Source organism: Scyliorhinus torazame, chromosome 4 (assembly GCF_047496885.1).
Source record: "Scyliorhinus torazame isolate Kashiwa2021f chromosome 4, sScyTor2.1, whole genome shotgun sequence".
NCBI lineage: Eukaryota > Metazoa > Chordata > Chondrichthyes > Carcharhiniformes > Scyliorhinidae > Scyliorhinus > Scyliorhinus torazame.
In genome coordinates, this window is record NC_092710.1 from 63,064,911 (window position 1) to 63,089,013 (window position 24,103).

General features: G+C 44.5%; 1 protein-coding gene across 1 annotated transcript; it reads right to left on the bottom strand.

Annotated features, from left to right (window-relative positions):
* Positions 1-1,763: 1,763 nt before the first annotated feature.
* On the bottom strand, positions 1,764-3,194 carry LOC140411371 (probable G-protein coupled receptor 139). Its single transcript, XM_072500491.1, has 2 exons — positions 3,125-3,194; positions 1,764-2,674 (listed from the first exon to the last, which is right to left on the bottom strand). Exons 1-2 carry the CDS (start codon positions 3,192-3,194, stop codon positions 1,764-1,766), a joined length of 981 nt encoding a protein of 326 aa, XP_072356592.1.
* Positions 3,195-24,103: the final 20,909 nt, after the last annotated feature.

Below are 24,103 nucleotides of genomic sequence, written 5' to 3' on the forward strand. Positions count from 1 at the left end.
AAGGATTAGAGGGGACATGAGGTATACACTTTTTACACAGAGGGTGATGGAAGTCTCCAATTTTCTGCCTGAGTTGCTGGTGGAGGCAGAGGCCCTGAACCCTTCTTAAAAGCACCTGTATCTGCACTGTAAGTGCTGTAAGCTGCATGGCTATGGACGGTGTCCAGGAAACTGGGATTAGAGAGGGCACCTCGGTGTCTTTGGATCAGCATGGGCCGAATGACCCACTTCTGTGCTCTATCATTTTTATGGTTCTATGGTGACGCTGTTCCTGCACGTTTGAAAAAGATGTCCTTTCATTACAGCTGGACTCTCGGGTCCTGCTGCAGCAAATCGGAGATTTGGCTGCGCAAACCATCTTCCGTTGTTGTTAGCAGCGGTAGCGGGGCGGACTGCCACAGGTCTTCTGAGCCAGGGTTCCATTCTGCGACTTTCCAGCCCAGCTATGACATCAATTGGTGTCATAATGCTGTGTAAATTCCCTTTTAGGTTCCGAATCATCCCTACTCGTCCTCTTTAGCACTCATACTATTGCTGTACCTATATACCTTGGGATTCCCTTTTCTTTTGCTTGTCAGGCTTTTCTCATAATCCCTCTTCTGCTTGATCACCTTCCCTCTGAAGCTTCTGTATTCAGCTTAGATTTGGCAGAAATGCACCCTCTGTCAAATGAGGAGCGGTTGAATATACTCGGTTTGTTCTCACTGGAACGAAGGAGGTTGAGGGGCGACCTGATAGAGGTCTACAAAATTATGAGGTGCATAGACAGAGTGGATAGTCAGAGGCTTTTCCCCGGGGTAGAGGGGTCAATTACTAGGGGGCATAGGTTTAAGGTGAGAGGGGCAAGGTTTAGAGTAGATATACGAGGCAAGTTTTAACGCAGAGGGTAGTGGGTGCCTGGAACTCGCTACCGGAGGAGGTGGTGGAAGCAGGAACGATAGTGACATTTAAGGGGCATCTTGACAAATACATGAATAGGATGGGAATAGAGGGATACGGACCCAGGAAGTGTAGAAGATTGTAGTTTAGTGGGGCAGCATGGTCGGCACGGGCTTGGAGGGCCGAAGGGCCTGTTCCTGTGCTGTACATTTCTTTGTTCTTTGTTCAAACAAAATACAAAATATACACTTAATCTTAACTGATTTTCTGATAGTTTTATTTTTACAAATGCTTGCGTCGATTTTAGTGTGAATTCATTGCAAAAGGTTATTTTATTCCCTTGTCATTTGGCTTGGGAGACTGTTTGAGATTGAATATCAATAATGTTGCTCAAGACACTTTCATAGACACACACAACAAGAACAGACTTGTCGTACTCACTACTGAGAGACATCAGTCATAGTACGATAGGGATTACAAATCAGTAACTGGGACTGAAAAGTTCAAATATCACTCCAGTCGGTGGAATCCTGATTGTTTCCTTCATATGAACAATTATTACTTGACTAGATTTTAAGGATTTTATTCAAGAATGAAACTGTCGCCTACAGGGATGACGGCAAAGTTTCAGGAAAGACACCCACATTGACAATCACGTCACATTTCGTTAATTTTAACTCGCGTCGACTGGTACATACAAGGTGATTTTTAAACTGACAGTTTGTGCAGTTTAATGCCGAGTTACCTCAAGTGCATATCGCTGGCGCCACTGATGTGCTATAGTAGCGCTATCATTTATCGGCGAACTTAAAATGTGTTAAATGTGTGTTACATTCACAATTATTTATGGTAGCCCACATTCACACAAACAATGCATTCTGATTTTATCCTAATTTCCTACATAATCTCTGGATTAGTGTCCAGGGAGATTTCAGTACATTTTTCAGCTCGTCTCTAAACTTCCTCTGGGTGGCTGCATAAATGCACGGATTTTGTAAACAACTCAAAAACTTCAGGAAAGCTCCGGTTTCAGTGGCGATATAGGCAGGGTCTGTGCGATCTCCTCGGTAATAAGCGGTGTTTGTCAGTCTGGTAGTTACAAAGCTCAGGGCAGCTGTCAACCACAACAAGATAAAAATACCTGATATAGAGAAAAGTAAAATACTGGATTTCCTCCTGCTCTCCATTTCTGGATCACTGTGGGTTTCACTTCTGTGACCCTGCAGTCTCCTGCGAGCTCGATTGGCCATTAAAATACGATGGACCGTTAACAAATTAAAGACAGTCATTAGAATAAAAGGGATCCACACAACACAGGCGCTGTGAAACCAGACGGACACTGTGCCCAGCGGTGAGGAAAAAAACGCCACACTTGCCCGGCAGCCGCGATGCACCTTGTTAATTATATTTTGAGTTTCATATGCAAACAAAACCATAATGTCCTTGAGAAAGCTAAACACGGAGAACGCTGTTATAACTATTGTCGCAGTTTGCTGCGTGCAATATCGCGTGTTAAACCTCGGACAGCAGAGAGCGACGAAACGGTCAAATGTGAAAGAGACGGTGAACCAAACAGACAAGTCGAAGGTGATAAAAGTCATGTACAGAATAAATTTGCAGACGGGAGTGAGCGTGAGGAAAGAAAGAGGAAAGCGATTGCTGAAAATGTGATAGATTAATGCATTGATGACCATGACCAGTAGATCTGCTGTTGCCATGGCCACCATGTAAACAGTGATACACTTCGAAAGGCCGCAGTTTCCGCGGCTAAGAATCACAATTGTCAGCAGGTTCCCTGTAGGGAAGAGAAGAAATACATAATGTTGCAGCGTCAGATTGAAATATATATGAGGCAATGGGCACATTTTACTCCATCCTTGCTATCTCGGTTGAAACATCAATGAAAGCAATGTGAGAACAGGAACAACATTAGAACCATTAACAAGGAGACCTGCTTACACGTTTACGAGTGGCTGCAGCGTGCAGACTGGTCACAATGACATGGCGATCAAAGAATCCGTTGGGTACTCGAAGTCGTTAAAAGATTTTTTTAAAACGTTGCATTGGACATTCAAGGAACATTCGGGAAACTGCCGGATTAACGGAAATTAATGAAGTGTACAGACGAGGCTCTCGAGTTTGCTTCAGCAACTGCCAACTCTGCAATGCTGACACGAGGAAAACATGATGCCTAATCCACGGTGCATTAGGACGGCGACACAATAACTGAATTGCACCATCTTACCTGGTATTCCAAAGGTGGCAAGAATTGGATAGTAAAACTCTTTTCCCAGCACAATTGTTGGTCGCCCCATTTCCTTCAAAAATGGATCTATGCTAACGGAGCTGGAAGACTGGGACATGGATGTGGCAATGAAAGAGGACTTGGGTTTATACACAAATCATTCCTCCAGGGAATTAGTCAGATTGAATCAGAATTGACATTAATTACAGTCATTTAACAAACATGTGATACAGATCACTCAGGGAGGCTCAGTTACTTGGCAAAGCTTGCTTTAACATGTATATTGTCGCCTACAGTTTTGGGCAGTGATGGTGGAGGTTCCAACTCTCTTTCTATGAAATAGTTTACCAGGAAGCCCCACCACTCTTCCCGCCTGCATTTAGTGCGCTAAAAATATTTACAGAGTGATAAGTAACTAGTTTGGCAAAATCATGAACGCACATCAATTCCTCAATCATGAACATGGCCATCAATTCCTGAACTGGAATTGAGACGCAGAATTTCTGGCTCAGAGACCTGGATATTACCAAATGCCCCAAAGCCCTGGTTAGCACTATTGCTTCATGGCACCATGGTTCCAGGTTCGATTCCCGGCTTGGGTCACAGGCTGTGTGGAGTCTGCACGTTCCCCCGGTTTCCTCTGGGTGCTCCGGTTTCTTCCCACAAGTCCTGAAAGTGCTGTTAGGTAATTTGGACATTCTGAAATTTCCCTCCACGTAGCTGAACAGTTGCCGAAATGTGGCGACTAGAGGATTTCACAGTAACTTCATTGCAGTATTAATGTAAGCCTACTTGTGACAATAAAGATTATTATTGTTAATCAGACAGACTCCACTGAGTTTGTTTTTGTTGCTGTTGCCTGATGCGCCAGTTTAGGAGGAGAGCTTGACTTTAAAATTCGAACATTTTAGAAGCAAGTCACAAATAAAGCATTATTTACAAGTGTTAAGTAAATTACCGCAATACTGTTTTGGATTTCTATTTGATTTGGATTTGATTTATTGTCACGTGTACCGAGGTACAGTGGGAAGTATTGGTCTGCGTACAATCCAGACAGATCGTTCCATACACGAAAAAAAACCATAGGGCATATATAAATTCACCATATAAATACATAGGCAGAGGCACTGGGTGAGTATACAGAGTGTAGTAGTACTGAGTGGAGAAGATGCGTGAAGAGATCAGTTCGGTCCATAAGAGGATCATTCAAGAATCTGTTAACAGCGAAAAAGACCTTGTTTTTGAATCTGTTAGTGCGTATTCTGAGACTTTATTATTCTCTGCCCAATGGGAGACTCTGGAAGAGAGAATAAGCCGGGTGGGAGGGGTATTTGATTATGCGTCAGCTTTTCCAAGAGAGCAGGAGGTGTCAATGGATGGGAGACGGGTTCGCGTGATGGATTGGGCTGTTGTCATGACTCTCTGTAGTTTCTGACGGTCTTGGTTCCGAGGAGATGCCATACCACGCAGTGATGTTGCCAGATGCGTGCCTTAATGACTATCGTCCAGTCTACATCCATCACCATGAAGTGCTTCAAAAGGTTAATCATGGCAAGAATCAACTCCAGCCTCCCTGATTGCCTTGATCCACTACAGTTCGCCTACCACTGCAACAGGGACACAGCAGACGCCATCTCCATGGCCCTGCACTCTACCCTGGAACACCTAGAGAACAAAGACACCTATGTCAGACTCCCATTTATTGACTACAGCTCAGCCTTCAACATCTACGAAACTCATCTCCAAACTCCGTGGCCTTGGCCTCGGCTCCTCCCTCTGCGACTGGATCCTGAACGTTCTAACCCACCAGCCAGAATCAGTAAAGATAGGCAACAACACCTCCTCCATGGCCATCCTCAACACTGGTGCCCCACAAGGCTGTGTCCTCATTCTCCTACTACTTATACACCTGTGACTGTGTGGCCAAATTCCCCTCCAACTCGATTTTCAAATTTGCTGATGACACCACCGTAGTGGGTCGGATTTGAAAAAATGGCGAGACAGAGTACAGGAATGAGATAGAGAACCTGGCGAACTGGTGCGATGACAACAATCTCTCCCTCAATGTCAACAAAACAAAGGAGATTGTCATCGACTTCAGGAAGCGTAGTGGAGAACATGCCCCTGTGTACATCAAGAGGGGTCGAAAGGATCGAAAACTTCAAGTTTTTAGGTGTACAGATCACCAACAACCTGTCCTGGTCCCCCCATGCCGACACTATAGTTAAGAAAGCCCACCAACGACTCTACCTTCTCAGAAGACGAATGAAATTTGGCATGTCAGCTACGAAGCTCACCAACTTCTACATATGCACCATAGAAAGCATTCTTTCTGGTTGTATCACAGCTTGGTATGGAGCCTGCTCTGCCCAAGACCGCAGGAAACTACAAAAGGTCGTGAATGTAGCCCAGTCCATCACGCACCAGACTCCCATCCACTGACTGCACCTATAATTCCCGCTGCCTCTGAAAGGCAGCCAGCACAATTAAGAACCGCACGCACCCCGGACATACTCTCTTCCACCTTCTTCCTTCATGAAAAAGATACCAAAGTTTGAGGTCACGTACCAACCGACTAAAGAACAGCTTCTTCCCGACTGCCATCAGACTTTTGAATGGACGTACCTCGTATTAAGTTGATCTTTTCTCGACACCTTGCTATAACTGTAACATTATATTCTGCAGTCTCTCCTTCCTTCCCTATGTACGGTATGCATTGTTTGTACAGCATGCAAGAAATAATACTTTTCACTTTATACTAATACATGTGACAATAATAAATCAAATCAAATCAAATAGGATGTTTTCTATGGTGCATCCGTAAAAATTGGGAAGAATCACTGTGGACATGCCGAATGTTTTTAGTTTCCTGTGGAAGTATCGGCGTTGTTGTGCTTTCTTGGTCGTTTGGCGACATGGGTGGACCAGGACAGGTCTTTGGTAATGTGCATACCTAGGATTTGAAGCTCTCAAGCATCTGCACCTTGGCGGCATTGATGCAGACGTGGGTGTATGAAATACTTTGCTTCCTGAAGTCAATGACCAGCTCTTTAGTTTTGCTGACGTTGAGGGATAGATTGTTGTCGTTACACACCGCCACTAAGTTTTCTAGTACTCCTGTACTCTGGCTTATCATTGTTTGAGATCCGACCCACAATGGACGTTTCATCAGTAAACGTTAGTTCGAGTTGGAGCCAAATTTTGCCGCACAGTCAGATGTGGAAAAGGAGTCTAGTAGGGGGCTAAGTACGCAGCTTTGTAGGGCCCCTTTTTTAAGGACTATGGAGGAGGTGTTGTTGTTTATCCTTACTGATTGTGGTCTGGGTCAGAGAATCGAGTATCCAGTTGCAGAGGGAGGAGCCAGGTCCTAGGTTTTGGAGTTTTCATATGAGCTTGGCTAGGATTATGGTGTTGAAGGCGAAGCTGTTGTCAATGAATAGGAGTCTGACATAGAAATCCTTGTTGTCAATGCTCCAGCGATGAATCTAGGGCCAGGGAGATGGTGTCTTCTGCGGACCAGTTGTGGTGGTATGTGAATTGCATTGAATCTAGGCATTCTGTGAGTTTTGAGTTGATGTGTCTCATGAACAACCTCACAAAGCACTTCATAAAGATAGATGTCAAGGCCACCGGACAGTAGTCGTTGAGGCACGTTGCCTGATTCTTCTTTGATACCAGTATGCTGGTGGTCTTCTTGAAGCAGGGCAGAACCTCGGATCGGAGTAGGGAGAGGTTGAAAATGTCCGTGCACACATCCACCAGTTGGTCCACGCAGGATCGGTGTGCACAACCAGGGACTCAGCAGGGCTCTTTGCTTTCCCAGAGTTAACTTTCAAGAAGGCCAGGATTTCTTTGGAAGCTGTGATGGAAGGTGTGGGTTGCAGGGGGAGTTGACAATGGTTCAATGGTTTCATGCTCCAACCGAGCATAGAATGCATTAAGTTAATCGGTTTGACCCTATTCCCAAAGGACCGGTAAATCATAGACTCATTCAATTTGCAGTGTAGAAGGAGGCCATTCGGCCCATGTAGTCTGCACCAGCCCCTGGAAATTGCACCCTACCAGAGCCCATACCTCCATCCTATCCCTGTAACACCATCTGACCTTTTTTGGATACTAAGTGCAATTTAGCATGGCGAATCCACCTAACCTGCACATATTTGGACTGTGGGAGGAAAATGGAGCACCTGGAGGAAAGCCACGCAGGCACGGGGAGAACGTGCGGACTCTTCACAGACAGTGACATACGTCGCGAATCGAACCTGGGACCCAGGAGCTGGAGGCAACTGTGCTAACCGCTGTTCCACCGTCCTGCCCAATCTCTCCAAGTTAGCCTCTCCAAGTTACTATCGACGTGTCCCAACCCTTGACTCACTAGGAGTGGTTCAATTATTTCAGAAAAAGCAGTGAAATAATAGTTGTGATGAATGTGGAACCACGGTGTTGGAGTTGATTTTTGGAGAACATTCTAAGGAGAAAATATATCTCCGTCTAGAGAAGCAAAGTTTCATTAGGAATCGTCCGCATGACTTTGTCCAAGAGAGCTCATGCTGAACAGAGTTGATTGAACTTTTTCAGCGGGTGACCCTGTGTGCAGGTGATGGTACTGAAGTTGATGTAGCTTACACAGATTTCAGCAATGCCTTTGACAAGGTTCCACTCGGAAGAATTATAAAGCAGGCAATGGGCATGGTTACAGGGTAACTTGATGTGGTGTATTCAAAATGTTCTTTACTGTCGGAGATAGGAGGTGATTACAGATGGCCACTTTAGCGACTGGAATCAAGTGTCCAGCGGCATAGCACAGCGATCTGTACTGGGTTCCTTATTGTTTGTTTATATAAGCGAAATAGATTTCTATTTCGGGAGAGGGGGGTGCGGGCGGGGTACGATCAGTAAGTTTGTGGATGACACAAAGATTGGCAAGGTGGTTAACAGTGAGGTTGGATGTCTTGGGTTCCAAGAAGATCCAGACGGGGTGGCCAAATGGGCAGAAACGTGGCAGATGGAAATTTACCCTGTAAAGTGTGAGGTGATCCACTTTGGAAGGAGTAAGTTGACAAGGAAGCAGGGTCAAGCAATTTAGCCTCTCAAGCCTGTTCCACTATTCAATACGATCATGGCTGATCTGATCATAGCCTCAACTCCACCGTACTGGCCGTTCTCCATAACCCTACATCCCATTACGAATTAAAAACACATTTACAATAACGCACTGTTAACTCGTGGCATACAATTCAAGAATTAATTACAACTAATTTCTTCAGTGACACCTCACATCACATCTCAGCCATAATGTGACTTAACATTTAATTTTATTTCTAATGCACAGTAAGGTTTAGCTCCCTTGCCTCTTGTACTGCTTGCGTCATATTTCCATCCATAACATTGAGTGGAAATTACAATTTCTGCAACGGATGCCGCGGAAGGATCCTGTTGTGAATCCTTGTTAGTCCCTTGTTTATTCCATTTCTTTTCTTCTGTTTTAGCTGTTACACCTTTTTTGATCCTCGACAATTACTGGGAGCTATGCCCATCAGCTGGACTTCATCTATAACTTAAATAAAAAGGAGCCAGCAGGTTGTGTTGGCATTCGTGATGACTCATCATGATGGACGCAGCTGTCGATCAATGAGCTGTTTACGTTGCCGGGTTCTTGGCTGATGGCCTGTACTGATTAGTGCTGCCTATTCCTGAACGTTCTGCCAGGAACAGGAAGGCTTCATCTGCTTCTTAGTTTTGGGTTTTCTAAGAAGCTGGAGGGCCTCCATCTTGATCTCTCTCTCTCTCTCACCTGATGAACTTGCCTAAAGGTTCAAAGCAAATACTTTTCTCCTTCTGCAGTTAGTTTCAACTGCAAGGAAGTTCAGTCCAGCAACAGCTGCAGCAAGGACCTGTTCTTTAAAGAACCCTCTGTAAAATCTAGTATGGGGAACTTTGTTTTTCCTCAACAAAGCTACGGGACATTCTGGTGGAGTTGGAAACAAATAGGAATTACACAGGCCTGAGGCGAATCTTCTGAGTGAAGACCCAGATTAATAAAAGTGAAAGTGGCTTCCCAGAGGGGAACCCACAAACTGGGGATTCTGACTAAATGTTCCAGAGAGAAGATCCTCATTAGCCATCCAACCGGTGTTTCTCAATCACTGCACAACCGTGATGCAACATCAGCTGAAAAACAACTTCTACATCCGAAGCAAGGGCACTCATCTTCCATCTCACATTAATCCTTTTATTTTCCGCTCTCCTCCCTCTGCATGTGTGTGATTTCTGTGTGTTTAGGTAGACGGTGGGAAAGTAAAAGGCTGGATTAGCAGATGAGCCGGCCGTTATTCTAGTATAATTATTGCATGTTTCATCTATATTGTTGTTATAAATAAACAGTTGTGGTTCACTTACAACTCTAATGCAAGTTACGTCATTGGAACAGGCATAGGCCAATGATCTTGGAAACCTTACCCAAATTATTGATGAACTCACTCGTGTTTGGACACAGGGGCCTGTGGGGCTGGAATTGACAGCGCACCAGCCCTGGTTGTCAAAAGAGGTGACGATAATATTCTTCATAGTTGCGGCCCAATCCCCATAGGAACATAGGAACAGGAGTACGCCATTCAGTCTCTCGTGCCTGTCACGCTATTCAATGAGATCATGGCTGATCTAATGACCGAACTCCACATATCTGCCTTTGGCCGATATCCCGTAATATACTTGCTTAACAAAAATCTATCTATCGCTGATTTAAAATTAACAACTGATACAGCTTCAATTGTTCACAGTGGGAAAGAGTTCCAAACCTCCACCACCTGTGAGTGAAGAAATGCTTCCTCGCATCGGTCTTGAACGGTGCAGCTCTATTTTTACACTCTGCCCTCGGTTGGTAGAGTCCCCAAACAATGGAAATAGCTTATCTTTATTTACCCTGTTTTCCCTGTTTATTTTTGAATATTACGATCAGAACATCCCTTAACATTCTAAATTCTAGCGAAAACAAGTCTAACGTGAGTAATCGCTTCTCGCAACTCCTCCCCCTTGTAATACATGTATCATTTTTGTAAACCTACACTGCCCTCCCTCCAAGGGCAAAATATCCTTCCTCAGGTGTGCTGCCCAGAATTGTTGACAGTATTCCAAGTAGGATCTAACCGGGGGTTTGTACAGCTGCAGCATAGCCCCAGTGTATTTATATTCCAATCCTGTGTGTACAAACTTGCATACCATTAGCCTTTTTGATTATGCGCTGCACTTGATCCTGGCATATTAAGTAGCTATGCACCTGAACCCCCAAGTATCTTTGGACACCCACTCTACCGAAACACTTTCCATTTAGAAAGTACTCGGCTCTATCCTTTTGTGCTCCAAAATGGATCTCCTCACACTTGCTTACATTAAATTCCATCTGGCACAATTTTGCAAATGTATGCTATCATCTAGGCTGTCTACAACAATACCACCTCCCTTTGTAACATCCGAAAATGTGAATATAGGACTTCCTAATATAACAATCGCTTATTGTCACAAGTAGGCTTCAATGAATTTATTGTGAAAAGCCCCAAGTCGCCACATTCCAACGCCTGTTCTGGGAGGCCTGTACGGGAATTGATATGGGATCAGCCAAGTCATTAATGAATAGGGAGAATGATTGAAGCCCCAAAACAGATCCCTGGGGTGCACCGTGTGTCACCTCCTACCAATTAGTGTGTCACATTATCCCATGTTCACCACTCTCTGTCGCCTGCCACTAAACCAATTTCCTAATGATGGCAATAACTGTGCCCTCAATTCCGATGGTTTCCACCTTTGTTCAAAATCTCCTGTGTGCCTTCATAAAATGCCTTCTGGAATTCAATATCGAGTCATAGAGGTTTACAGCATGAAAACGGGCCCTTTGGCCCAACTTGTCCACGGGCCCAGTTTTTACCACGATGCTCGTCCGAATTGCCTGCATTTGGCCCATAACCATCTTTACCCATCTTTCCCATATAACTGTCTAAATGCTTGTTAAAAGACACAATTGTACCCGCATCTACTTCTGCCTCTGGCAGCTCGTTCCAAAACTCACCACGCTCTATGTGAAAATGTCTCCCTTGAACCCTTTTGTATCTTGCCTCTCTTATCTTAAACCTATGCCCTCTAATTTTAGACATCTCTATTTTCGGGAAAAGATGTCGACTATCCATTTCATCTGTGCACCTCATTATTTTATAGACCTCCATAAGCCTCCTACGCTGCAGGGGAAAAAGGCACAGTCTATCCACTCTCTGCTCTTAACTGAAACCATTAAGTCCCGGTAGTATCCTAGTCAATATTTTCTTCACTGTTTCTGGTTTAATCATATCCTTCCTAATGTAGGGTGACCAGAGCTGCACACAGTATTCTAAGTGTGGCCTTAAAAATGCCTTGTACAACTTGAGCTAGACGTCCCATCTCCTGTACAATGTTCTGATCAATGAAACAAAGCATGCCGAATGCCTTCTTCACCACCCTGTTCACATGTGACTCCATCTTCAAGGAACTTTGAACCTTTACTCCTAGATCTCTTTGCTCTATAACTCTCTCCAACTCCCTACCATTAACTGAGTAGGCCATACCCCGATCCAATCTACCAATATGCATCACTTCACGTTTATCTAAATTAAAATCCACCTGCCATTCATCGTCCCACATGCCCAATTGATCAAGATCCTTTTGCAATCCTAAATAACCTTCTTCACTGTCCACTGTGCCACCAAACTTAGTGTCATCTGCAAAGTTACTAACCATGTCTCCTAAATTATCATCCAAATCATTAATTTAAATAACAAATAACAGTGAACCCAGCAGTGATTAATGAGGCGCACTGCTGGTCACGGGCCTCCAGTTGTAAGCACAACCCTCTACAATCACCCTTTGTCTTTTGTGTCAAGCCAATTCTGTATCCATTTGGCTACCTCACTCTGAATTCCGTGAGATTTAACCATATGCAACAACCTAGCATGCGGTTGTCAAAGGCCTTGCTAAAGTCGAGTAGACAACGTCGACTGCACTGCCCTCATCTACCGTCTTGTTTACCCCTTCAAAAAACTCAGTCAAATAGGTGAGACATGAGTTTCCACTCACAAAGACATGCTGACTGCTCCCAATCAGTCCTTGCCTCTCTAAATGCCTGTAGATCCAGTCTCTCAGAATATAGATTGATTATAGATCTAGCAATTTCCCCACCACAGACGTTCGGTGAACTGGTCTGTTATTCCCTGGTTTCCTCATTTGACCTTTGTTAAAAAGTGGAGTAACGTGCAATTTTCCAATCCAGAGGGACTACTGCTGAATCTCTTGAACTCTGGATGGTTATAACATCTACAATGTGCTGCCCTACTTCCTTTACGACCCTCAGATGGAAACCTCAGGTCCTGGAGAATTGTCACTTCACAGTATCCTTAATTTCCCAGTTACTGATGCTGTACTTACGTTGATTATATTAAGTCCATGTCGTCGATCTACTATTCTTTTTTCGGGAATTCTGACAAGTTATCCTCCTTTTCTACTGTAACTACGGAGGCAATGTCATTGTTCAACATGTGTGGCATATCCCCATTATCACTGACGATATTTCCATTTTCAGCTGTTACTGGGCCTCCATTGCTCTTCACACCCGGGTTCCCTTTATATAACTACAACATTTCTTCTTGTTTATTTTGATGTCCCTTGCAAGTCTCATTTTATGATCTCCTTTGGTAGGTCTTACAAACTGTTTTGTGACCTTTCACTGGTGCTTGCGCCTATCCCATTCGTCTGCATCTGTAAGATGCTACATGCATTTGTAGTCCCTTTTTCTTTAGTTTTATACTGTCCCCAACCTCTTTCGTTGTTCCCTTTTTGTGAAGTGAAGCCTTTTCCTTTCTGGGATTGATACTTGCTCTGTATCTTGTGAAATGTTTTTAAAATATTCTCCACTGATCATCAGTTGTTTGAACTTTCCAGTTGTGATCGCTACTTGGTAAAAGATGCGCTGTTAGGCTGCTAATTATATTGGGCTCATTATTCGAAACTGAATCTAGTAATGCCTGTCCTCTTGTTGCATCTAGAAGATCTTGCTACAGGAAACAATGCTGAACACATTCGAATATTCAAATACGTTGAAGTTGACAAATATATCGCTTACGTCGGAAGTAGTCCTATTCCGTTCAGAATGCTTATGGAAAGTAACCATGTTGGTATTGTCATGGGAGTGTTCCCTTTAAGAAATATTTTTGTCTCATCACATGGCTTCAGTGATGTCATTGTGTGGGCGCAGCTGGGCTGTGGACATGGGTTTTTACTTTCATTTTTGAGTCGGTTTTACTTTTGCTTTGAGTTTGAACTGGTTTGTACAGCACAGGTTGAAAGAAGGTTTTTTCCTCCATCTGCATTTAAAAAGTTGTTTCCAGGTTGCTTTATAATTTCTAACGAAATAACTGTTTTCTGGTAAGAATTCAAACCTGCTGTTTTAGGGTGGAAACAAGAAGTGTCCATACCAAGTCTTAAAGATAGTAAGAGTGCTGTGTGCTGGGCCACACCTTTGAAAAGGTTTATGGGATCTTGCTATTAAATTGGAACAGGTTAAGGGCGATATTTATTAAGGGTTATAAACAGAATGCTGTAACTATGTGGGGTATTTATGTCGGTAGTTGACAAAAATGCTGACTTTGTGTATTTATAAAAATGTTAACTAAATTCGTAGAATGAACTTATGGTTTTTGATTAAAAGTGTTTAAGGCCTCTGTTGAATAACACCTGAAAGGCAGGCCCTTGTGCTGATCGGAACCAAGATAAATAAACAGTTGTAGGTCAGGTGAACCCCATGACACACTTTGGAGTTTTCTAAACCCTGGCCCATAACAGTACCAATGGTGAAAATGGTCACGAGGGAAGAACAAACTACATTTATTGCGCAAATTAGTTTACTAATAGCATTTTGAGTACAAAATCTTTCACTCTGAAACCCAAATGGAAAATTAAAGCAGTAATGGGAAAAAACGACAATTCCCTGTGTGTGGAGGAAACGCAGATCAAATGGTCAGATCCAGAGAAGGTTCAGTGCCCTGAACCGTTCAACTCAAAATTCCCCTTCCACAGACGTTGCATTAGCGGAGGAACCTCTGGATAAGCACAACAAAATGAAGAACCGGAGTGCAATAAGACAACACTATCAGCAACACGGAGACGATATCAACCCGCCCCCTTTGAGTTTGCAGAACCAAAGGATGTTCTCCAGGGCTTAAAGTGCAGCAAGGCAGCAGGATATAACAATATCGCGTGCTAGAGTCTGTGAAACATCTGGCGGAGCGAGCTCTCACCTGGCTGCCCGATTTCACACGATGGTCATAAATTCCAACAGCATTCCAAAGAAATTGAGGACAGTAAAATTCATATGAACACCTGAAAAGACCCCATACTTGTAACTAGCGTTCAATCTCTCCCCTGTCGGTCCCGTATTAAACCTTGAACGCCTCACCCTTCAGCGCATATCCCTAATGGTAGAAAATGTCCTGAGTGCCGACCAAACTAATTTCCACAAAGGCGACAGCAAAGGACAACAGATACTGGTACGCAATGGGTACATTGAAAAAGGCTTTCAAAATAGCTTGAAGACAGGTGTTCCTGGACCACAAAGCCACCTACGACGCCATTCAACACAGTGGCCTCCTACTGAAGCTTTCATGCCCTCCACTCCCGGCGGGAGACTTCTTAAAAATTCATTTAAAGTTAATATAGGCGTCGCAGCGTCGGCCAGCATTTATGGCCCATCCCTAGTTGCACTTCAGAACGTGACGGTGAGGTGACTTCGTGAACGGCTGCAGTTCATAAGGTACACCTCCTGTGCTATTAGTGAGGTTGGTCCATAAATTTGACACAGGGACAGTGAAGGACCGGTGATATATTTCCAATTCGGGGTAGTGAGTGACTTAGAGGGGAACTTCCAGGTGGCGGGCTTCCAGTTATCGGCTAGACCAGTACTTCAAGCTGGTAATGGTCGTGTGGTTGAAAGGTGCTGCCAAGGCGCATTCTTGCAGCTCCTCGTCCAGATGGTACACACGGCTGCCACTGGTTGTCGGTGGTGGATGGATTGAATGTTTGTGGAAGGGGCAGATCAAGCGGGCTGCTTTGCCCTGGATGGTCCCGAGTTCCTTGAGTGTTGCTGGAGCTGCATTCATCCAGCCACGAGGAGAGTATTCCATTAGACTTGTAGATTATGGACAGGATTTGGGGAAGCAGGACGTGATTTATGCGCCGGAAGTTCCTATCCTTTGACCTGCTCTAGTAACCACAGTATTCATGTGGCTAGTCCAGTTCAGTTTCTCACAAATGGCAACACCCAGGATGTTGATTCACCGAGGGTAACGTCCTTGAATGTAAACGGGCAATGGTTATATCCTAACTCGTAGGAGATGGTCATTGCATGGAACTTGTGTGGCAAAACTGTAACTTGACATTTGTCATCCCAAGCTTGGGTCTTGTCAGGTCTTGCTTCATTTGGATTTGTACTGCTTCAGTTTCTGAAGTGCCGTGAATGATGCTGATCATTGTGCAGTCATCTGCTGTTATGCCTACTCCTGACCTTATGATGGAAGGGAGGTTATTGATGAAGCAGCTGAAGATGGTTGGACCTAGGATATTATCCTGAGGAACCTATGCGGGGACATCCTGGAGATTGACCTCCAACCACCTTCCTTTGTGCAATGCCGGATTCAAGCCAGTGGAGAGTTTTCCTCCTGATTCCAATTGATTTCAGTTGTGCTGGGCTCCTTGAAGCAATACTCGGTCAAATGTTCCTTGATGTCAAGAACAGTCACTCTCACATCACCTCTGGCATTCAGCTCTTTGTCCATGTTTGAACAAGGCTGTAAAAGGTCAGGATATGAGTGACACTTGCTTCACACAATTAAACGTCTGTGCGTAGGTTATTGCTCATTATTTGCCACTTGATAGCACTGTTGATGACTCCTTCCATCATTGTATGATGATGCAGGGTAATCTCATAGGCCGGTAATTCGATGGGTTGAATTTGTCCTGTTTGTTGAGTGCAGGTGTTATGGGTCCGTGTTTACAGAACCCCAAAGTGTTTCATGGAGTTCATTCGACCCACAACTTTTAATAGATTGTGGTGTGGGAAGCACACGGCGTACTCTCCAGGGGTGATACAGCGATTATGGACAAATGGTTTTTAACACAAAACAATGTTTATTCTATGAACTCAATTTACCCTTTTTTTAAAACAAACATTGAATATCTTAACACCCATTACTTTAAAGTTAACCCCAAAAGACTAGAACACTAAATAATCCTTCAAACTGTTCCTTTAAACATCAAAAAGACTTCAATCTTCAAAAACAGACATGAGGTTACATTCAATATATTTATAGTCTTTGGATTGCAGACATCAACAGACCGGCTCTGTTTCTTCCTGCAGCTCTCAGCAAAACACACAGACACTCCCAGCTTTCTCCTCAAACTGAAACCAAAAGCAGAAGTGAGCTCAGCTCCCCCCACCCTCTGACATCACTTCAGTAATATGATCAGCTCCATTTCATAAAGTTACATTGCTTAAACATCCATTTCTTAAAGGTACTCTCACATGACACCTCCCCCCCAAGAAAAAAAAAGAACCATCAACTTCAAGATGGTTTCCTTTTTCATCTTTGCACTATCAATTAAGAAATGCACACAGTAAAAATACGTTTTCGTTTCAAAACAAAACAACACAAGCAAACAGCCATAATAATATCGTCCATTTTCTTTTGTTCTTCTTCCTCCAACCGAAATCCTTCTCGATTGACAGTCTCTTTGAACAAGAAAGCCTTCGCAGGATCCATCCATTCCTCTACACCTCGGCATTTCTCTTTAAAGTTAGATACTTTTGACGAATGTGATATAAAATAGTTACGTTAGAGATACTAGTTAATGTAATGTAGAAATAAGCCACTTTGATTCTGGCAGATAAGAGACAAAGGGATTTGAGACCGCATGGAAAAAGCAGGAAGAGGTGTGTCTATGAGAGTGATGCTGCATTGATAGGGGCCAGAGAAAGGGATTGGAAGTGAGCCAATCAGAATAGATCAAACAGGTCAGGAGGGACATAGGCTGACCTATGGGCGTCGAGTATGTGAAACTTGATACCATTTGAATTGATTTTGCAGAGATCCCTTTGTCTCTTTGTTCAGTCGCTTTCTGGAGTGTAGGAGACTGGATGTCTCTTATGTTTCTGTAAGATGAATTAAGCTTGCAAGCTAAATAAATAACTTCTTTTTACGTGCGAATCCATCTCAACTTTTATTGAGGCCAGACTGACAGAGAAAGAAATTTGGGAATCAACATTTGGTGCCGAAAACCGGGATTTCTCAGGGCGATCCTGATCCAACTGCGAAATCAGAATTAGACTGATTATGAACAGGAGGATGGGGAACAAAGGGCCCTCAATGTAGAACTGGAAAACGACCGCGCATTGATTGTTCCCCTCTTCTTATCGTCTGATTAGTCTGGTCACTCGCGGTTGGCACAGAAAGACCGCCTCGACGAAATCACAGGTCAGTCTGGGGATTAGCATTTTAATTGATGGGATTTCATAGAGTTAATTCGGCTGGGGTAGGCTGTATTGTTGATGTAACATTTAAAATATAAATGGTTCAACTTCATTTGTGAGTTAATTCGGCTGGGGTAGGCTGTATTGTTGATGTAACATTTAAAATATAAATGGTTCAACTTCATTTGTGAGTTAATTTGGCTGGGGTAGGCTGTATTGTTGATGTAACATTTAAAATATAAATGGTTCAACTTTATTTGTGAGTTAATTCGGTTGGGTTACGTTATGAGAGGTAGATGTAACATTTGAAATTGAAAATGGTTCACCTCTATATGTCTGTGTGTTAGAAATATAGTTGATTAAGCTAAAATTTTCTCTTTGGACTGTAGTGGCGAAAAAACGCAGTTCCGAGGACTAGTTGAGATTATGGGAAATTCCTTGGAGAGCACAAATGATCCAGGCATGCCACTGCAAATATTATGTGATAAGTATCCGGACAAAGCGAAGGATTTTAGAAAATTGTCAGCACAGTTAAGAACTAAAATGGGAGATGAATGGCCACTAGGGGGAACCAAAGACCCCCCAATGGTTAAGAAAATCCAGGGACAAATATGGAGAAAAAATCAAGGTATGAAAACTAAAGAATTAATTGGATTATGGAGGCAATATTGTCAAGAGGAAAAAGATAAGATTATGTTGTCCAGCTGGCAGGATAATGCCCTTAAAATGGGGATTTCAATTAGTGAACAGGGTAACCTAAAAACATTACAGATCTTGAAAAAGGAATGTGCATTTAAAAAAAGAGCAAATAGAGACAGGAAGGACCCGGGTCACACAAGAGACGAACTACGTAGTTCAATGGCTGGCCTTGAATTGACAGAAGAAGAAAAATTCAATAATTTGGAAAAGTCAGTAAAAGTTCCGTCTGCACCCATAGTATGGTCTGCGCTCATTCCAGAACCACCAGAGTACAATAATATATACCCAGCCATTGCTCCCCAGATTTCAAATATGCCAGAAACTCAAGCCCTTTTGGGTGATAGTGTGAGTCCTGATTTACCAACTTCACAACCGAAAGAGCAAAAGGAACTCTGTCCCACAAGCCCAGTTAGCTCTAGGACAAGATCTCGGACAGCGAGAGAAGGGCTTGACGCTCACCAGAAACAATTAAGCATATCACCTAAGTCTCCCCAAACGAAGGAGAAATCACAAGATTTGGGAACAAAGAAAGCTGGAACAACTTTGTTTGAAGAGAAAGAACTCCCCCTAGTGACAGGGAGAGACGTTGAAGTCTTGGAACAACCAGCGAAAATAGCTAGAGTGCCCCCTGGTGACATTCGGAGACAGTTACCGATTAGGAAGATGCGAAACCCCGACCCAGGGACTGCGGCAGCGAAGCCCACGATAGACGTTTACTTCCCATGGACACCCAGTGAGATGATGGCTATTATGGCTACAATCCCAGATAGAAAAAAATCTCCTGCTGCCTTCGTGGATTCCTTGAGAACTACCATCTCAATTTATCAAGCTGATTCAAGGGACCTCTGGGCCCTAGTCCAGCAGATTTTAACCCCAGCAGAGTACCACAATTATCTTAACCACCTGAATTATGCTAGTCATGCTGCACTCCAGCAGGCCTATGCGTTAGACGACGATAGAAGGACACAGATCTTGAATGCGTTGAATAGCACATTTCAAAGGCCCATAAATCTTTCTGTTATCTTAGACCTAAAACCTAAGAAGACTGAAGAGCCAGAGGAATTTCTGGAGCGTTTTAATGAAATCTACCGGGGGCAGTCAGGCGATTTGCTGTATCAAAATGGTCAGAATTCCCCTCAATACTGTGCTATGTTAATGCATTGCCTACCACCTTCTGTGGTTACTGCTGTGAAATGTAATAACATGAATTGGACAGAGAACGACCCTTCCCAGATGGCAAGGGCAGTCATATTTTACTGGAAGGAGGGTGTAGGCCAAGAAGGAGGCTCAGTTACAAAGGTTAAGACTGAGTATGTAATGAAAAAGGATGATCTGCGACCCCAACAAGCGGCAGAAATGGTAGTTTACCAGCAGGAGCTCCAATATAGTGACTTTGGGTGGGTGGATCAGCGAAGAGGAGGATACCAAACCCACCCAAAGGGACCCTCACCCCATTTTTATGGCCCACCGAACGAATCAACAGCTCGACAACCGCAGCCCCCTCTGAGGGGCCATTGGTCTACTGGAAGACGAGGCCGGGGCAGAAATAGAGGGAGCAATGCATGTTTTAATTGCGGCCGTGTAGATCACTGGCAACAGAAATGCCCCTTTAAAAGACAAACAGTAGAAGGAGATTATTCGACCCAAAGGAGAGGGTACCCACCAAGGGGAGGACAGATGAGATACACTGACTTCTCCCAGGAAAACCCTTTCCCAACACAGGATTGACTAGCTAATTGAGCCATAAGGACTCTCCAATCGGACAGGGAACCTATTATCTCTCTCCAGATAGGAGATCAACATCACTCATTTGTAATCGACACAGGGGCAGCTATGTCTTCTGTGCAATCAACACTTAAATTACCAATATCCGACCACACGCAGCAATTGTCAGGGTTCCAAGGACAGGTGTGTGAGTATCCTATTTCTGAACCTGTGACAGTCACTTACGAGAATACGTCTGCAGAGCATCAGTTTGTAGTGACTACTGGATTGGACTGTAACTTGTTGGCCCGAGATTTACTGTGTATCTTCCAGCTACAGCTAGAATGCGGAGATGAGGGGGTAACGGTTACATCATGGAGGATGAGACAACAGTGCTATATTTCCATCACCCCCCAGTGGTGGACGTTAGACGTTGAACAGTCACTGCATCACGTTACCCTGGCCTATGACAGAACTGGACGAAACAGGGAGTTGGAGGACAAATACCGGCCATTACTTGAGACCGAATGGCCAGTCAAGGTTACAGCCACAGTCACGGGAAAAGAAGGTACAGCCGATTTTGTTACAATATCACCACATTTATGGCCACAGTCAGCTTCGGTAAGCCCTCATATTACACGTCAGGTCCATGACCAGTACCATGCCAGGGATATGGGGCGAATGGTCAGGAGGGCAGTGGATCATTTAGATCCAACAGACTACGCACTTCAAGTCATGCCGGACGGCACTACCATAGAATATTTTGAGGTCCCTGAAACGATTAACACTCGACTGCAGCATCACAGGGGACATGATGTGTTGGAATATGTCAATCCACAGGCCTGGGCGGAATACCCATCACAAGTGGGAAAGACAAATGTTACACCTATCAAGGTAATGATTAAGGATCATGTAAAGCTACCTTCCATTCGGCAATACCCCCTGAAGTCTCAAGCTGCTCCATCAATAGATAAATTAATTCAAGAACTGTTGAAACAGGGTATTTTGGGTCCCTTGCCAATCAGAATGTAATACCCCAATAGTTGCTGTGCCTAAACCAGCCAAACCAGACCAGCGCCGATTAGTACAGGATTTACGTTCAATTAATGCCATCGCACAGCCGTTACATGCTCTCGTCCCTAACCCTGCCCACATACTGGCTCAAATTCCAGCTCAAGCCCGGGTCTTCGCCGTAATTGACCTTCAGCACGCCTTCTTTGCCCTCCCACTTGCGACTGAAAGTCAATATTTGTTTGCCTTCACTTACAATGGACAGCAGTATACCTGGACCCGACTGCCACAGGGGTTTGTCAATTCACCTACACTCTTCTCCAGATGTCTGCAGACCCAACTCCAGGCCTTGACATTGGAGCATGGTTCCATTCTAGTGCAGTATGTAGATGACATATTGGTGGCAAGTCCTGACGAGCCCAGTAATAGGGATGATGTGATCCAATTATTGAACCACCTATCCTCGTTGGGTTATGTTGTTTCACAAGCAAAGGTCTTGGTGGCTCAGAGAAAAGTTAAGTTCTTAGGAGTTTTACTTACAGCCACAGAAAGAAGTCTTGAACCCAGTAGGATTGAACCAATATGCCAATTCCCCGCCCCTACAATAGCCAAGGAGGTTCGTCATTGGCTGGGTATGGTGAATTATTGTCGGCAGTGGATACCAAACATCGCTGTCTATACAAAGCTGCTGACGCCTTACACGAGTAAAGAGGGAAACTTTATTCTCACCACCGAGGCACTCGAGGCCTTCCGTTGCCTGAAGCAGGCCTTGCTACAAGCACCGGCCCTTGGTAGGCCCCTATACGACCGACCATTCCAGATATACTGTACTGTTCTGGAAGGATGTTCAACAGCGGTACTCACCCAGCAACATGGGGACAAGCACCGGCCCGTAGCATATTACTCTTCCAAACTCGACCCAGTGGCGTTGGGCCACCCTGTTTGCACCCAGATCTTGGCAGCGATATACAATAGTTTGCAGGCTGCTGCCAACATCACTCTCCAACAGGATATTACGGTGTATAGCTCCCACTCGGTAATCGCACTATTGGGGCAACTGCAGACTCAGCATCTTACCGCAGCTCGTCAGAATAGGTATGAGATATACCTTTTGAACAATCCACGTCTGACATTTAAATATTGTACCACTATCAATCCAGCCTGTTTTCTTAGCGGTCCCCCTGTCCATGAGGACGCGCCTGGTCACGACTGTTTAGCCTTGATTCAGGAAACTACAACAATAAGGGACGATCTGAGTGATATTCCGTTAGAACAACCTGACATGATTATGTATGTTGATGGCAGTGCATTAGTAAGCCCCACTGGCCGGAGACTGTCCGGTTATGCAACCATAGATCAGGATGGTCTGATTTTAGAAGCGGCAGCTTTCCAGACCCCTTACACAGCACAACCAGCCGAACATTTTGCCCTCACCCGTGCATGTATACTTGGGGGAGATTGCCGGGTAAATATCTACACTGACTCCCGATATGCTTTCGGGGTAGTTCATGACTTCGGACAACTCTGGAAGAATAGGGGATTCCTTACCTCGGCAGGCACAGAAATATCCAACCGTTGCTTAGTTAATGACCTACTGCAGGCCCTCCTTCTGCCAGCGCAGATTTCCGTTATGAAATGTGCTGCCCACACGAATGGTACAACCCCAGTTGACGTTGGTAATGAACGAGCAGATCGTGCAGCGCGAACAGCCGCACAAATTCAGCAAGTGATGGTGCCTAAAATGTTAAGTCAGACTAAACGATCTACTATAAATATGTTTGCTTCTGACAAGTCAATGCCAACCATCCAAGACGTCATAAGGTTACAGGAGGACGCTCCTGAGAGTGATAAACAAATGTGGAAACGGTTAGGTTGTACATATGATTCTGTTTCCTCTTTATGGACCACGCCTGCACATCACACTTGTATGTCTGATGTGCTGGCTTTATGGGTCATTGAATGTGAACACTTTGCAACTCATTGTGGGGCTCGAGGGACTAGTGATTTGTTGCTGGACACTTGGTGGCACCCTAAAATGCAAGGGTTGGCCCAAAGTATCAGTAATCGGTGTTTGATTTGCCAGCAATATAACACCAGAAAAGGTATCCCTTGTGGGAAGGGGCAAATCCCGTTGCCCAGTGGTCCCTTTGAGACGCTCCAAATGGATTACATTGAGTTGGAAAGGTGTCAATGTTACAAATATGTTTTGGTCATTGTGGATGTGTTCAGCAGATGGGTCGAGGCGTATCCGACTATCGATAATAAAGCTGCTACTGTGGTTAAAGTCTTGATGAGGGAAATCATTCCCCGGTATGGTATACCAGCTCAGTTAAGTTCTGATAATGGGCCTCATTTTATTGGACAAATTAACAAGGAGTTTTGCTCCCAGTTGGGCATACGCCAGCAGTTACACTGTGCTTACAGACCGCAGGCGGCCGGGTTGGTTGAGAGACACAATCAGACCCTCAAAACTAAATTGGCTAAATTAAGAGCAGACACGGGACTGACATGGCTTAAGTTGCTCCCCGTTGCCCTCTTCCAGCTGCGAGTTACACCTGCGGGACCGGCCCGGCTCTCTCCCGCCGAGATTCTTTATGGCAGGCCTCTTAGAACTCCTTGGAGCCTGCAGGTTCCCAGACGGGTTCAGTTTTATCAGATGACTGAAGAAATTACCACCTATGTTCTAGCCCTTACGCAAGTGCTCAAGGAACTCCATGGCCAAGTCCGCGCGGCTCACCAGCCATTGCCCCCAGTACCTAGCTCACTTTCAGTCCAGCCCGGTAGTTATGTCATGGTCAAAAATTGGACTAGGAAGGGGTCGGAGCCGCGATGGGACGGGCCCTTCCAAGTTCTCCTTACCACCCCCACAGCAGTTAAAGTGGAGGGGCGAAGTGCTTGGGTCCACCTACATCACTGTAAATTGAGTCCATCTCCACTACTGTAAAAGGTTGGATACTAACCTGCCTCCCTTCCCCAGTGCTATTTTACAGGTGTGGAGCATGATGGAGTGGCTACGCATTGTCTGT

Coding starts and splice junctions, on each gene's coding strand:
- LOC140411371 (XM_072500491.1), bottom strand. CDS start 3,194: ATGGGGCGACCAACAATTGTGCTGGGAAAAGAGTTTTACTATCCAATT. Junction 2,675..3,124: donor TGCCACCTTTGGAATACCAG/GTAAGATGGTGC, acceptor TCTTCCCTACAG/GGAACCTGCTGACAATTGTG.